This window comes from Nilaparvata lugens, unplaced genomic scaffold (assembly GCF_014356525.2).
Source record: "Nilaparvata lugens isolate BPH unplaced genomic scaffold, ASM1435652v1 scaffold7828, whole genome shotgun sequence".
Taxonomy (NCBI): Eukaryota; Metazoa; Arthropoda; class Insecta; order Hemiptera; family Delphacidae; genus Nilaparvata; species Nilaparvata lugens.
Window position 1 is genome coordinate 1 of NW_024093575.1, and position 16,843 is coordinate 16,843.

Sequence of the window (16,843 nt, forward strand, 5' to 3'; positions counted from 1 at the left end):
AAAATTTGTTGTGATTTATCATTAGTCATTCATTCATTGCAGGCAATTATTCGTTTTCACATTAATTCATTCATACATCAGCTGATGCTGTTTGGGAGCTATCACACAGACAGACCTTCATGTACTGACACATGATTTCATATACACCTAATTTACAACATAATTATTATTTTAACGAGATCTTAATAAATGCTGTGAATCACCCGAGACTTCTGCTACTGCAGACATTGACACAGGGTTAACAGCTAGATGGAAATTCGATGAGAACTACTATCCAAAATTAGTTGCCAGCCCGTGAATCGAACCCGGTACCTCCCAATTGCTAGTCAGGAATGCTTACCCTTACACCAAACTGACCATCTCTGGATAGCAGGGCTCATTTTATACGAAGCCATAGCGGCCAACCAGTTTACAGATGGAATTAAATAAAGAATGCATTTACTCAAATGCTAATTAATATATAATTATTAATTTTAACGAAGATCCTAAATAAATGCTGTGAATCACCCCGTTGACTTTTGCTACTGCAGACATTGACAACAGGGTAACAGCTAGATGGAAGTTTGATGAGATTTCCTGAGCATTCCTGACTAGCAATTGGGGGTACCGGGTTCGATTCCCGGGCTGGCAACTAATTTTTGGATAGTAGTTCTCATCGAATTTCCATCTAGCTGTTAACCCTGTTGTCAATGTCTGCAGTAGCAGAAGTCTTCGGGGTGATTCACAGCATTTATTTAGGATCTTCGTTAAAATTAATAATTATATATTAATTAGCATTTGAGTAAATGCATTCTCTATTTAATTCCATCTGTAAAATAATTACACCTTTACATGAACTAATGATAAGGCTGGGATATCAATGTGCGGCTTTCGCCATTCATTTTCTCTTGGAATTCTGTATCTAAATCATGCTTCATGAATTTGGATACATATGAGAGACAAGATGTTGAAGCGACAGAGTAATTTTTGAAGAGTAATATCCTATTATATTACGCGAGCAATTTCTGTATTCTATATCTGGTTATTTATGTTTACGGATCTCGAAAACTGCTCTAACGATTTTCTCGAAGTTTGGAACATAGTAGGTTTATGATATAAAGATTCGATTGCACTAGGTCTCATCCTTGGGAAAACTCGCTGAACGACATTAAAAGGATAATTCATCCTTGGAAAACAGATGATAATTTCGTCGCCTCTCGATAACAGAAGATGCGTGTGCCTGTGTTGGAGAGAGACAGAATAATGTGATTTGTTGACATGACATGCTAATGTCCTCCTAAACTAGAGTATATCATAATTTTCAAAGTTGATCATTATTTGACAATTTCAAGTGATTAGTGAGTGTTATTTTGTTATTCAATTTGGTTTGTATATAATCTAAATTATAAATTTTTTTTTCAAATGTTTGAACAGAAAATTGAACCTGAATTCAAGTGTATGGAACATAACCTACTTTCTGGACTATTAATTTATAGTGTATAAAAAAATTCGGGAAAGAAACAGTTTTGGGCTGTGCCTGTTAGTACTTCCCCAATCATTTTAAAGAATTGTGTTCGGTTTATCAAAAGTCAATAAATAAATAACGAGCGAAGCTCGGTGCCCCGATAGTAATAATAATAAGAGTAAGTTTGAAGCAGTTTTGGGCAAATGCCTGTTGTTTTTACCTGAATTGTATTTGCATATGCATAAATAAATATTTTTCATTCCAAATAGGAATCCAATGTAACCTGTCAATATTAGTCTTGTAGAAATATTCAGCTGTTTTCATAATTCTCACCAATTCTATATATAACTAGCCGTCAGGCTCGCTTCGCTCGCCATATCCGTCTAGCCAGGGGCTCCGCCCCTGGACCCCCGACTGGATCGTCCAAGAATGAGATCAGCAGGCTCGCTTCGCTCGCCTGCATTTTCATTTGAGCATTTTTATCATAAATGTTAGGACGATCCAGTCGGGGATCCAGACTAAACGTCTGGCTAAACGGATATGGCGAGCGAAGCGAGCCGGATGGCTAGTAATATAATATTCCCATGGATAGTTCTGATTGAAGTAGCAGTGCCCAATCAATTTTTCCGCGATAAATGCATTTCAATCTTCAACTTGGTACCAACCTAACCAAGTCAAATCACTTAATGCCAACCTGACAAAATTATTAATTTAGTTACCAGTTAACAACTGTTTCGAAGAGGTACTCTCTCTAGATTATAGTTATATATTAACATATGGTATAGACATTTTTCAATATAATTAAGAGAATAAGAGGAATATACATGCTAAAGACGAACTTTAAACCCTTAAAAACACCCTAGAGTTAAAATATTGTCAAAAGATTCTTAGTGCGCCTCTAAAGGGCCAACTGAACATACCTACCAAATTTGAACGTTTTTGGTTCTGCGAGTGAGTGAGTGAGTGAGTCAGTCAGTCAGTCAGTCAGTGAGTGCCATTTTGCTTTTATATATATATAGATTAAAAGCTGCTGGTTTCAAAGTATACAATACAACAGTTCTTGAGCGAGTTCTCCAACCCAGAGGGGGTCCTAGTATAGATAGTTGAAATTAGCGGTGGAACTCTGCTACACTATTTCGAATTGCTTTTACAGAATAATAAATTATTGACTTATCATGCAGTTCATCCTGTTATATATTTCAAGAAGGACGAAGGAGTGGGACAATTTCGTTGGCCAACAAACTCGATGTGTATAATGGTTCATAGAGTATGCTTTAACAATTTGAAATTGTTGATGGAAGCATTCGGAAGTAATCGTCGAACAAACGACGTCTTAAGCATCACTTGAGTAATCACTTGAACTCGCTACGCTCAACCAATTACTACACAGTAGAATCAATCATCAACGTAGCACAACATGTTAATATTATAACATAGCTAATTTATAATTACAATGTAAATTGAATTAGTTAATTACTCATCAGTATTAAAATAGTGTTGTTGTTGTCATTATCTTCATTTTTATCCATTCATTAAATTCATTTTTTATTCATTCAACAATAAGTTCATCATCAGAATGATAGGAGGAAAAAATATGGTAGCCTTGTGCTTTTCCTCTCCCGTTTTTGGATAGGGTTATAGTTTAAATTCCAAATAAATTCAATTAATTTTAAATAGTGGTCGGTCTCAAAATCTTATAGTTGTTTTCAAAATTTGGAATTTTCCAATTATTTGTAATTAATTTAATGTAATTTAGAAGTAATTTCTTAATTTAAATATGCGATTTTGTGTGTTTTGAATTGTAAATTGACTATGTAATATTGAAGAATTTTGAAGTGGCACATAACCTAGCAACATTTTCGGGCCTTTGTATAAATTAGAATTGGAACCGTTTTGGGTGTAAGCTTGTGGTAATTTTCTGTAAGTTGTGTAATTCTGAAAAAAGAATGAATGAATGGTCTGAAATAGGCCAGTCTTTTATTTCTTCACTTCAAAAGATTTTCAATTCTTAAATATGTTCACAAAGTAGATTTTGAAATTAAGTTGCTTCAAAACCAAAAATAGAACAAATATTTCATTTTATAATGAGTTGAACTCTTGCTGTATACCTGAGAAATGTTTAAAACGTTGATTTTATGCAAGTTCACATTTCTTCTTCACACTCCTCTTTTCCATCATCCATCTCTCTCCATTTCCACCCTCGTCTTCCCCTATCCAGCTCCCTTTTCTTCCCTAGAGCTCGAACTCCCACATAGGGATCTCAAACTCTATCAGGGAACTCCAACTTTCCCATATGTTATCTCCTTATCACGTGTCAGATGCATTGATAATCCGATATTCGTATTACGTATGCTAGTGACTTGCTCGAATAAATTATTGTTTGCCGTTTGGCTAATTCGATTCAATTCCAAAGTTGTGTATTTGTATTTGTGTTTATGTGTATTCGTGTATTTGTGTATCGAGAAGTTTGTTTTGTTGAGAGTTGGCAATTCTCTGACACATGAGAAGATGTGTTTCTGATTGAGGAACTTCCTGATTGGTTGCATCCATTATAACATTAGCTTGAGTTTGAGAGAGTTTATGCTGATTGTTGACTCTGATTAAAACTTTAACTGGATATTCTATTACAATCACCAGATAATGCAAAATGTTCTGTTCAGTCGATTATATTATCAGGAAAGTTAATGCTCTAGATTTTTCGATTTTATACTCTAATAGTATCTATTTGATGCAAAATTTGCTTGTTTATCTGAGTATTGAAGAGCGTAAATTGTATTTTGAAAAGTGAAAGTGACATAACCAACATTTTGATTTGGACAGTATAGTATAAATTGGAATTGGGACAGTTTTGGGCATGAGCCTGTTGTGCCTATCCTCATGTTAAGTATTTGTACACAATGTGATAAATAAACAAATAAATCACATTGAAAAACAGAAACCTATACAGAAACCTTTCAAAAAGTGGATCCAATAGAAAATAAAAGTGCATGAGTACTGTATCAGTAGAGCTTCTAACATGAAGCAAATATTCTTTTTTCGTACAATGTGTAACCTTATCTAAATTAATTTGGGAGAGGAATAGCACAAGGTTACCGTATTTTTTCTCTCCCTCTCATTTTTGATGATGTACTTGTTGTATGAATCATAAAAAGAATAAAGTATGAATCTATAAAGAATAAACTTGATTATCTCTGGATTATTTATCATTCCTATATCCACTCATTTTTCGGAAATATGTCTCCATATGAGAGAAGAGACTGGTGTAAATGACTGACCTACGCGAAAGATGGATTGAAAAAATTATAATAACTTATTCAAACTATGCATTATAAGCTGCCTTTGCTACTATGCTACATTTATGCCTTTGCTACATTTAAAGCTACTATGCATTATATGCTTATAAGGATCCCTCTTATAAGAGACCCTATTGTGGTTGATACAGGTAATAAATACTGAACTAATGCAGATGAATACGGAATCGAGTCAAAAGTTAGTAGAATTGATGGTGATGTTGTGAAATCTCTCCATAATAAGAAAACAAAGATATTGTCAAATTTCACTAAAAATTTATTAAAAACTTTAAAACAGAACCATGATTTCTGTATCCTCATTCCTCAGTACAGCTGATGATGCGTTGGTTAACTACGTGAAACCATGGTTCTGTTTTAAAGTTTTTAATAAATTTTTAGTGAAATTTGACAATATCTTTGTTTTCTTATTATCGAGTCAAAAGCCCGGTTGCACAAAGACCTGTTGATTTCTAATCATGATTAAACCTACGAGAACCAATCAGTGAATTATCGTTTTTCGGAGGAGACGATAAGCCGTCGGTCCCGGCTACCTAAAAAGTAGTCGTCATCTCTCATCATCTCTCATCATCATCATCCCTCTCACTCATTACCCACGCACAAGCCTATGAGCTTCTGTGGGCATCACCCTCAATATTATTATTAGAGAAGGTTATTTTGGAGGAAAGACTTCTCTGATTGGTTCTCTTGGAATTAATCACAGTTAAAATTTAACAGGCTTTTGTGCAACCGGCATCAAGTGAGTGATTAGTATAACATTATTATTATGTCTCTTTAATGTAGTTAACTATCATGAAGGTCTGGAAAGGTCATATCCATTATAAGCTAGAGAAACCAACTCAATATTATATGGAAGCATACAAAATTTATCAATAATGCTGTGTGGATTCCATTAGAGCTCAAGATTTATTTAGATAGAATATGAAATTTACAGGATTTCATGAGTTATCAGTGTCTGAAAGCGATAATATCTCTCTTGAAGGAGTACTGGATGAATTAGCCTATTCAAACATTGAGAAAATACATGTGATACCTTGATAATTATATACTGTTCTACTGTATTTTAATATCCTATTTCGGACTTTTGAAATGTTATCTGAATTTGAGAGATAAATATGTTTAGTTTTTCTCTCCCGGTCTGTATTTTCTTGTAAAATAATAAATAAATAAGGAAAAGTAATTACATTTAACAGATTGAAACTACTGATATATTGCAATTATTCAAATGCTAATGAATTAATAGCTATTATTAAACGAAAATCCAAATTAAATGCTGCAAATCACCCCGTCGACTTCTGCTACTGCAAATATTGACAACAGGGTAAACAGCTAGATGGAGATGGATTCGATGAGCGCTACTATTAAAAAACTATTCTGAGGCGCTGCTATCCAGAGATTGTCAGTTTGGTGTGGATAAGCATTCCTGACCGGCAATTAGGAGGTACTGGGTTCGATTCCCGGGCTGAAAAATAATTTTTGAACCACAAATGTGGGTTCAACGGATTGAACGTTCTGCTGAAAATGAAGCAGGAGGTATTGAAGGTAAATTTACTGTTGTAACTGTGACAAATGTTTATTTTGGATTGTAATCGATCATATTAATGTTCTAGATCAATCATTGAAACAGAAATAACTTCTGTTTCAGTTACCTGCAAATGAATCATCGACCAACTGAATGCTGCTCTGTGATTGGCTGGAGACGTGGCCTGTTTGAGCTGGGCTCAATGGACGACCAATCATATCGCGAGAACCAATCTATGGCTGCCATTTTGTATCCTCCTCTTATTGACTAGAGTTTTTAAGGTTGGTTTGATTCAATGTTTTTTTGTTGGAACTTCCATAGGTTTCGTCAATTCATCACTTTTTTCACTCTACAGATGGAGATTACTGAGATATTTCATTTATTCAAATGCTAATGAATTGATAATTATTATTAAACGAAATTCAAATTAAATCAGTTTTTCACCCCGAAGACTTCTGCTACTGTAAACTGTTATCATTATTTGCAGTAGCAGAAGTCTTCGGGGTGATACACAGCATTTAATTTGGATTTCTGTTTAATAATAATTATTAATGTACTCTCTTAGTTAATTGGTGATATTACAAGGCAATTGGCTGTTTTCCATTATATTTTCTAAGAGCTCCTTAATAAGGATATGATGGTCAAGGTGGTCAATCAAGGGATTGTCAAGGTTATCACTGATTATAACAAAGCAGTAGTAAAACTCAAGCAATCTTCGAATAATGGGGGATTATGGTTTCTTGACTAAATAATTGATTGCATTTGAGAGTTTAATGTCAAAATAGTTGAGAAATATATCATATTGTATTACAGGGAAATTCTTCAGGAACAGGTCGAAAAGGTGAATGAAATAAATTAATATAACAAAAGTTAAGACTTGTTTTATTAAAGTTTTCTCTTGTTAACAACGTAATTCATATATATTTATTCATATATTTTAAATAACTGCAAACTATTTACGATTAGTCCATGACAAAAGTCAATAATAATTAACATTAGTTGACGAATGCAATTAATCAGTGCATTGTTTGACAATAGCTAGATTTGAGCTGGGTTTTCTTTGATTTTTCTCAGGTTTTCTTCGAACTTCCATCACCTTACACCCATTAAAATATGAAAAATGTGTTAACTCCATTAAATACATGAAAAACAACCTTTTATTGAAGTATTTCCCATGATAATATGGTAGATCTTGTGAGAAAAATTCATGTATTTTAAACATAATTCTGAATAAAATTTGAGAAGTGGATTAAGACTTATTCGAGATTTTCCTTCTATAAGAAGACTCACTTTGAACTATCAGCATTTGAACTAAGTCTAGTTACACACTCATCGATTTTTTGACGTACGATTTTTTACCGTCCTTATAAATTCTATTAGATTGAACATAACTTTTCAAACAAATGTGATCATGACGTGTTTGTCAAGTTCCATTCAATCTCATAGAATTTATAAGTACGGCAAAAAATCGTACGTCCAAAAATCGATCTATGTGTAACTGTCTTCATAGGTATCTTTAATGCTTCACATTAAACTAACTGAATCCGACAGTTTCAAGTGAATATCATCATAGAATTTTGAGACATGCAACTTTTTCCAAATTGAGAGATTTAACAACGTACACGTATGCTTGTCTCAAGATTCATAATAGTCAATACTAGATTATAAAAATAGATTTATGCTCAAACCAAATCGCTGGAGGCTTTCTGTATGATAAACAATACTAATGAAACTAAGGCTAGGCACACATCAGTTAGTCAAGACAAGACAAGACATGATCAGACACGTTTAGTCACAATATTTCACATTGTTGTTTATGACGCTACTCACACTGATTAGTCATTGCAATTAGACATGTCTTCATAAGCAACTATTTGAAATATTGTGACTAAACGTGTCTGATCATGTCTTGTGTTGACTAACCGGTGTACGCACAGCCTTATATAGTTCATTCCAGTTATGTATAAAATCAATACCTCCGAAACAAATATTCATTATTATGAAGTTTATTCCAATAATGTATGATCGAGCCTCATAGTTCATTCCAATTATGTATAAAATCAATACCTCTGAAACAAATATTCATTATCATGAAGTATATTCCAGTAATGTATGATCGAAGCCTTCAAGGCAATATTAAATATTTTGTTTAGAGGTATTATCAATATATCACTTTCAACAACACATAGAGACATGGACTGTGTTTTTAATTTTTCGATATTATTAAAAATTCATTGATTTTAATACAATGATTGGTGATATATGATCTATTTTTGACATTTAATTCTCTATTGATTCACATTCATGATTCTCCAGACAAAAACGGTCTGTGAAGATTGAGAACAAATTTGATTGTTAGATCTCATTTTATTTATAATTAAAATAATTTTTATTCCCCAATCAGAGACATACTCATTCTTGGTTCAAGTAGGTATATCATAAACAAGATCTCTATTTTGACATTAAATTTTCTATTCATGATTCTTCAGAACTTAAACAAACTGTGAACATTATTTGATTAATGGAGCTCATTTCATTCAAGATTAAAATAATTTCTATTCTCCAATTTAAGTCATATTCATTCCTGATTCAAGTAGGGCGCTCATGAACAACACTTCCAATTCAATACATTTTCTTTGAACGTAATATTGTTTCGAAGTAATGAGAGTAATTTTTAATCCCCAATTATTCAAGACATATTCATTCTTGATTCAAGTAGAGCTTGTATGAATAGGACTCATCAATTCAAGACATTTTCTCAGAACGTGATTGCGTCAAACTGTGAGATGATATACAAATTTACAAATTTGAGGCTCGAATTGATGTTTGGATTCGAACTTCATTCCCAAATATTATTCAAAGAATAATTCAATATCATGTTTGCTAGCTTGAAATATATGACAAAGAATTTGGGTCTTGTGCTTTTTCGAACAAAATTCAATGTGGTTGGAAATTTTGTGGGATTGATAAATTTTTCACCCTAGTTTGTAAAGGTAAGATAAATTCTTCCCAAAATCCAGTCATCTAACAAAAACTTCAATGAATTTACGTTGAAAATCGTTGAAAGAAATCAAATCTTGGTGATCAAATCAACTTAAATCGTGCTTTGTTCTACAAAAAATACAAAAATTCAATCTTTGATAATATTTGCTGTGACTAACAGAGAAATCCAATTCAAACTGTCAGCATTCCTTATGAATAACATCAATACTTCCCATTCAATCAATACTGACAGTTTGAATTTGGTCTCAATTATATAGAACATATTATATTATCCACCCTCCCATATTTTTATAAAAAGATTTTACAAGATTTTCAACAGTTTATTCAACATTTAATTGTTTTCTAGCTTTCCAAAGTAAGTAGATGTCACCCTCTCATATTTTGATTACAAGATTTAACCCTTGATAAATCCAAGATTAACCCTTGATAAATCCAAGATTAACCCTTGATTCAACTCCAAGATTCACAAGATTTTAACAGGTTATTTCACATTTTTGATAATAGTTCTTTGGCATTTGAAAATGAGTAGATATGTGATAGAGCTGTTTCTCTGTTGCAGCTCATGATCATAGATCTTATAGATCTAAGAGAGAGATCGGTGATCTCAGAGAGAGATCTCAGCAGTTAACAGTTGAGCGAGGCTGTGGTTCCGGGTTCGACTCCTGCTAACGAAAAATGTCTGTAGGAGATGTATTCTTGTGGCAAGGGTTGGTCGCGCTTGCTTGCTACCTGGAAATGAAAAAATGGAGGAAATACTTAGTCTATGCAATTAACTCTCAAAGCCTTTTCTAAAACGGATGAAATAAAGTCATCTATCTTCAGAAAATCTAATAACTTATTATAAGTTTCTGTCCTTCAGAATATAATTCTTCCAAAACGAATGATAAACATTATTATTATTATTTTTATTAATCAGTATATTGTCAATGTTTGCCACACCAGTTATGTTTTTGTAATATTTTGTACAATGTGTATTGATTGGTTGAATAAATTATTATTATTATATGTATATAATAAAAGCTAATATATGCCCCAATACGAGCTAAAATTATCTTCTAGGGGCAGCCACAAAATTATAATTGACAAGCGAAGTGAGGTCTAAGATTTAAGTCGACGGTTTGGCATTTCTCTTAATGTTTATATGTTTATATGTTTATATGTTATATGTTGCTAATTACGACGAACGCGGCAATAGATTTTAATGAAATTTGACAGGTATATTCCTTTTTAAATTGTGCGTCGACGTATATACAAGGTTTTAGAAATTTGCATTTCAAGGATAATATAAAGGAAAGGAGCCTCCTTCATACGCGAATATTGGAGTAAAAATCAGACTATGAATTATTCACATAAATCAGCTGACAAGTGATCACACAGATATGTGGAGAAGCCAGTCTATGCTGTATTTCCATAAGGTCTATAGTTTCAATCAGGTACTTGTGGATGAGAATACTGCGTGAGGTCAACTGTTCACAGAACCACTAGTAGGAAAATCTTAATAGATTCTTACTTCATGTATGATAGATATGAGATGATATTTGTATAACGATTACTTCAATTTGTAAAACCTATCATTTATGTAATGTGAGAAAAATTTGAATAAAAAAATATATTGTTGTCTGTAAAATCTATAAATGAATAAATTGATATTGGCCTTGGTGTGGAAGAATGCGTCACATATACTAACGTCATAAAGTAATGAAATACTATAGGTCACACAAATGAGATAAGCCTTAGATTATGTTCTGTTTTGTGTTTCTGAATGCATATTGAATGTTCTACAATAGTTTATTTATTTTATTTTGCTTCAATTGAGTCCAAAGCATCTTCCCTTTCATGATGATGTAATTCCAATTAGCTCTGTCCAGAGCGTATTTTAAGTTGGATTTAGCTCTGGATCCCCAGATCTTTGGTAACTTGCTTCAAAAGATCTGGGGATCCAGAGCTACATCCAACTGAAAAGTATAACTCTGGACAGAAAACAATGGAAAGCTCCCTACCAATCGAATGATTGAAGCTGAAGAATGATTGAAGTATGAGCATTATAATAAACAATACATAGGTTGTATAATCTACAATCTCAGCTCCGAAACGTTCATTGTTCCTAATAGATTGTAATAGAATTCATAGTTGAATTCCTAATTGTAATATATTGTTTATTCTAGTGTATGAGGTTGTTCAATTATATTACATGCTTCATTACAATTGTTGTCGAAAGTATGAGAACTAATAGTAGGTCACAAATGGTGATATTTACCATTACCTGACGCTGTTTCTTGATCTTCAAGTAGCCGAGGACGGAGACCAGGACGACAAAAACGACGAAGCCCATGGCTGAACCGACGATCAACCCCAGGCGACGGGTCAGGATCGAGCCACCCCCACGACCTGCACTCTCCTCACTATCACCCTCTAGGGTTTTCACCTGCGAACACATGAAAAAATTGGGATACATTTTTTGGAATCTGTATAATACCATAGAGAAACAAACATAAGTAGGTATCCCATAAGGCGTTATGTCGCAACTTTTACTGTTATCTCAAGCTGATAGTCCACGTAGTTCTTTCCTGTGAAGCTTATGACGCTGGTAGTCTCTCATATTGTGCCGTTCATACACTCTTACCGGCCAAAACAGTAAAATCGACAATAATCGACAGAAACGGTTTGAATAACAGTAAAGTGACGACATAAACGCCCTATACCATGGAGTATATACTTACGCTATTGTTTCTCTATGATAATAATGAATATCAAATGAATAAATCAAGAGACTCGGATTGTGAAGTCGATTGAATAAAAGCTTGAAACTGCTAGCTCCAAGTACTTCCAAGCAAATGCTATAGTGAGGTCCCAGTTATCATGACAGTGTTTGATTAGCAATGGTTTTGCTATCCTTGTCTATAATTGAACAAAGTGGATATTGCTTTCTCTTTCTCGCTTTGCTCTGTTGCCAGATCGTCTTTTAACAATGTATAATTGAAAATTAATTAACAAAATATTTAATCTTAATTATGAAAATTCATTATGAAATTATTCAAAAATATAATTTATGGCTTAATAAAATATAATCGATTACTTTAAACGAGAATGAACAGTTAATATTACATCAGTAAAACCTGTATCAGCCACCGTCTACAGAGGCATAGACAAGATGGAGGATCGGCAACGTTGATCTCCTATCTTTCTCCACTGCCATTATAACGTGGACCTCGCTATAGCTTCAAGTACTTGCAAGCAAATGCTAGGATATGCAAGCAGCTAGGACATAATGGAGAAATGAATCCATTTCCATGTATGAAGGAATGAAAGAGAGAATGAGAGTAAATAGGTAAGGAAAGCTAATGAAACAGGATTTCATCTAATTTATAAATGGTTTGAACAGCGGAGTGATGTTAAATCTTATCTTAACTCGGGATGTGATAGAAAAAAGATAAGTACGATTTTTAAAGCTAGAGGTTCACTCTTCTATCTATATATATGCAAATGCATTCATAGGTCAAGGTTGAAAAAATAATTTTTCCTCCACCTACTGTCTAAAGTACTTACTTTACTCCCTGAAACATAATACTAAAGTGTCACTTTTTCGCTCTCGGTAGTAAAAAACAGAGAAACTCTCTAGGGAGTAAAAGTGACTCCATTTGAATAACATGGGGAGCATCTCTATTTGAAACTTACATTGTAATAGGTTAGAAGGTCTAAGCTCAGATGAGAAAGCATAATAGAGGTGTCTGTCATTGAGTCACTGAATTCAATACCACAACCAGAAATTTGATTAACTCATGAATATATGTTTGAATGATAATTATATATTCTTAATATTAGTAGACGATAAAATTTATACAATTTTAAAATATTTTATTCTATTCAAACTACCAGCCAACAAGTATTTTTGATCTGCAATTAAATCTGAACCGCGTGATCTGGAGTCAGCCATTTTGGTAGCTGCTCAGCTGATATAATTGTTACAACTTATGCCGATAGATAGCAAATCGGCAGTGCCAATCAGATGACTGGTTTTCAGGTTTTAGATTTAGGTTATGTTGTTAGGAATCATTGTCACCAATACGTAAGTTATTAGAATTGATTTTATTTGCAGTTTCTATAAAAAAATGTAGATGGAGGAAAAATGTTGTGTACATCACGAGCGAAAAAATACTTTTTCTCCTCGGAAAATTGCTGCCCTCGCTTCGCCTCGGGCTTCAAACTTTCTCCCACAGGGAGAAAAAGTCGTACTTTTCACTCTAGATATACAAATAACTATTACTCCACCTACAGTCTAAAGTAATTACTTTACTCCCTGAAACATAATACTAAAGTGTCACTTTTTCGCTCTCGGTAGTAAAAAACAGAAAAACTCCCTAGGAGGAAAAGTGACTCCATTTAAATAACATGGGAAGCATCTCTATTTTAAAAACTTACATTGTAATAGGTAAGAAGGTCTAAGCTCAATTAGGAAGCTTATAGTGTAGTCAGTCATGAGTCAACTAAATTCAATACCTCAACCAGATTTGATCAACATATGAAATATATGTTTGTATACTAAAATTATTACAAACTTCATATATCACTATACTAAAAAACTATATAATATTTTTTATATTCCATGCTATCAAAAATAACAGCCAACGAATATTCCTATTAATAATCAAATTTGGAACGGGAACTTCATCATAGCTGTAGTTGTGGCGGCCATTGTTGTTACAACTTTTGCCGACAGATAGCGCTGTAATATGTTGAATACTAATAGAATCTATTAATTTGTGGAGCCACTGACATGCTTCTTCTCCAGCATCATGAACTTCTGTCAGCCCTCTTCTATTTCAACTTTTTGCATGGAAAGGGAGAGACAGTGGCTATGTTCCTTATACAATTTGGCCGAGGAAGAGGATGTGCTTCACTTCATGGGGGTTAGTCCGATATTGGCGGGTGTCCGAAGAACATGGCTTGGGAAATGTAGACTCTCCGAGTTTGAGAACTCTCCAGGAATGAGAAACTGTTCTTATCAAATGCATTGACACCGCTACAGCTTCCATTTAGGTCCGCCAACTCGACTTACCTCAGTGCATCGGCTAGTCTGCGAGTCAGCCAGTGCCGTCAGCTGATGAGTGTCGTGTGTGTGTTGTGCGCATGCGTGTCGACGTGTTGCATGCGATCGGCCCACGAGCCGAGGCCCAGCACACAGATGAGGTAGCGGGTGGCCGGGCTCAGGCGAACCAACTTGACAGACCTCGCTCCCCGGTCTAGCATTTTGCCTCGGACCTGTGACAGGAAAAATCAAATAATCTGTGAGAATTGGTTTTCTATCAGATTATAGGGTTGTAGAAGTACTGATAAGGATAAAGAGGGAAGCAAAAGAACAAGAAGGGAAAGAAGATATTGAAGTCTAGAATTTTGCCACAAACTTGCAAAAATAAGAGTTAAATTCTCTTTATTTGTTATTGATTCATACAATAAGTACATCATTGAAATGATAGGGAGAGAAAAAATGAGGTAACCTTGTGCTACTCCTCTCCCAAATCTAGATAAGGATACACATAGTCCAAAATAGGTTGTCTTGTTGTTGTTCACTTCAAAAAACTTTCAGTCTTTAATTATTTTCTCAAAGTAGATTTTTGAATTCAGATGCTTCTAAACACAACATAGAAGAAATATTTCACATTATTATCACTAAAATAGGAAATATTTATTTATTCATATGCAAATACAATTCAGGTAAAAACAACAGGCATTTGCCCAAAACTGTTTCAAACCTTAATTTAGAATACACAGTCTAAAGGTTATATTCACATATTAAAAGAAATTGGTTTGTGATCTGGATGAGAAGGCCTAGTAGAGATTGAGTTGTAGTCTGGATAAACTAGAAGTAAAAGTGAGAGCAGAACAAAAATATAGAAGTAGAGAAACCCGAATAGTACACTATGGAAAACAATAATGTTGATTTCAAGGAAGATGGAAGACAATGTATGAGGAGAAATTGAATACTTGAATTGAATAATTGCCTTTATTAAGGACGGAGTTAGGACTCCAGGTCCTCTCTGCCATACAACCCTGAGTGATGGAAGGGAGCAAATGTATAGAAGGAGAGAAACCTAGATAATACACTATAAAAAAACAATAATGTTGATTTGGAGGAAGATGGAAGAGAATGTATGAGAAGAGATTGAAAATCAATATTAAAATTGAATAATTGCCTTTATTAAGGGTGGAGCTAGGACGCTAGGTCCTCTCTGCCTTTTCAACCCTAAGGGATGGAAGGGATGAAGAGAAACAAGAAGATGCAAGAAGAGGATGGAAAAATATTGAAGAAGACGTAGAAGTATAAACAGGAGAGGAATAAAGTGAAAGTAGAGAAGAGACGGTTGAACAAAACAAGAAAGAGAGACTGAAATATCACACTGCAGAAGACAATAATATTGATTTGAAGGAAGATGGAAGACGAGGGAAAGGAAAGGAGAAAATGAAGAAGAAGATCAAGTAGTAGAAAAGGAGGAAGTATAAAATGAGGAGTACAGAATTGTGGAGAAGAGGGATATATATAAGAAGAGAAGAGAGAGACAGTGGGAAAATGAAAAATGATTGTAGAATATCAGACTCATGAGGATAATAATTAAGATTTATACGAAGATGAGAGAGAAGGAAAGGAAAGGAGAAGATGAAGTAGAGGAACAAGTGGAATAGGAGGAAGGAGAAGAACAAGAAGAGGACAGAGCTGTGAAGAAGGAGTGAGAGTATAGAAAGAGGAGGACGAAACAAACATCGAAGAATGAAATGGATTAGGGAGATTGAAAACTAATAATCATTGCGAAGATGAGAGAGAAGGAAAGGAAAGGAGAAGATGAAGTAGAGGGAGAGGAGAAAGGAGAAGAACAAGAGGAGGACAAACTTGTGAAGAAGAAGGAGATGTATAACAAGAGGAGGACAACGAACATGGAAGAATGAAATGGATTGGGGAAATCAAAAACTGATAATCATTGGGAAGATGAGAGAGAATGGAAGGAAAGGAGAAGATGAAGTAGAGGAAGAAGTGGAACAGGAGGAAGGAGAAGAACAAGAGGAGGACAGAATTGTGAAGAAGAAGGAGATGTATAGCAAGAGGATGAACATGATGAAATGAATTAGGGAAATCAAAAATCAATAGATTCACAACATCAATATTCATGCCACAAACTTAATTTTCTTTTTTCTATTGGTCAATAAAAATATTTTTTTGTTATTCTAGTCTAATGAACTAATTTTTTCTATCCTAAATTACTACTTGAAAAATTGAACAGTGAATTTCTCATTAGGAACTCTTACTGAGATTGTTAATTAATATGTCACTTATTGACTACACAAACTTAATCAATATGTTCATTATTGGAAAAATGGAAAACATCTTCAACTCACAGCCTGATTTTGTCCAACAGCATGATAAGCCACCCTGTATCCATGGAGACCAGTGTGGTTCCTGCTCTGCCATGACACCAACACACTGAACGGCTGGATGTCCTGAATGGCCAGATGCAGCACCAGCGGCGCAGAGCACAGTCTCAGTGGCTCCAGGTCCAAGAACAGCAAACCTCTCAG

The 16,843-nt window shown here is 34.1% G+C and overlaps 1 protein-coding gene across 1 annotated transcript; it reads right to left on the reverse strand.

The window, feature by feature from the left end:
* Positions 1-7,135: 7,135 nt before the first annotated feature.
* Positions 7,136-16,837, reverse strand: LOC120348993. The gene is made up of 4 exons (XM_039418933.1): positions 16,664-16,837; positions 14,334-14,536; positions 11,541-11,702; positions 7,136-10,006 (listed from the first exon to the last, which is right to left on the reverse strand). The coding sequence occupies exons 1-4, from the start codon at positions 16,734-16,736 to the stop codon at positions 9,902-9,904; spliced, it is 543 nt and encodes a 180-aa protein (XP_039274867.1). The 5' UTR covers positions 16,737-16,837; the 3' UTR covers positions 7,136-9,901.
* Positions 16,838-16,843: the final 6 nt, after the last annotated feature.

Bases quoted from the DNA above. Each gene is read 5' to 3' on its own strand.
- LOC120348993 (XM_039418933.1), bottom strand. From the start codon at position 16,736: ATGGCAGAGCAGGAACCACACTGGTCTCCATGGATACAGGGTGGCTTA. The intron at 14,537-16,663 runs GTGAGTTGAAGA...TTCCTGTCACAG, and splicing joins CTGTTGGACAAAATCAGGCT to GTCCGAGGCAAAATGCTAGA. The intron at 11,703-14,333 runs GTAAGTCGAGTT...ATGTGTTCGCAG, and splicing joins AGACTAGCCGATGCACTGAG to GTGAAAACCCTAGAGGGTGA.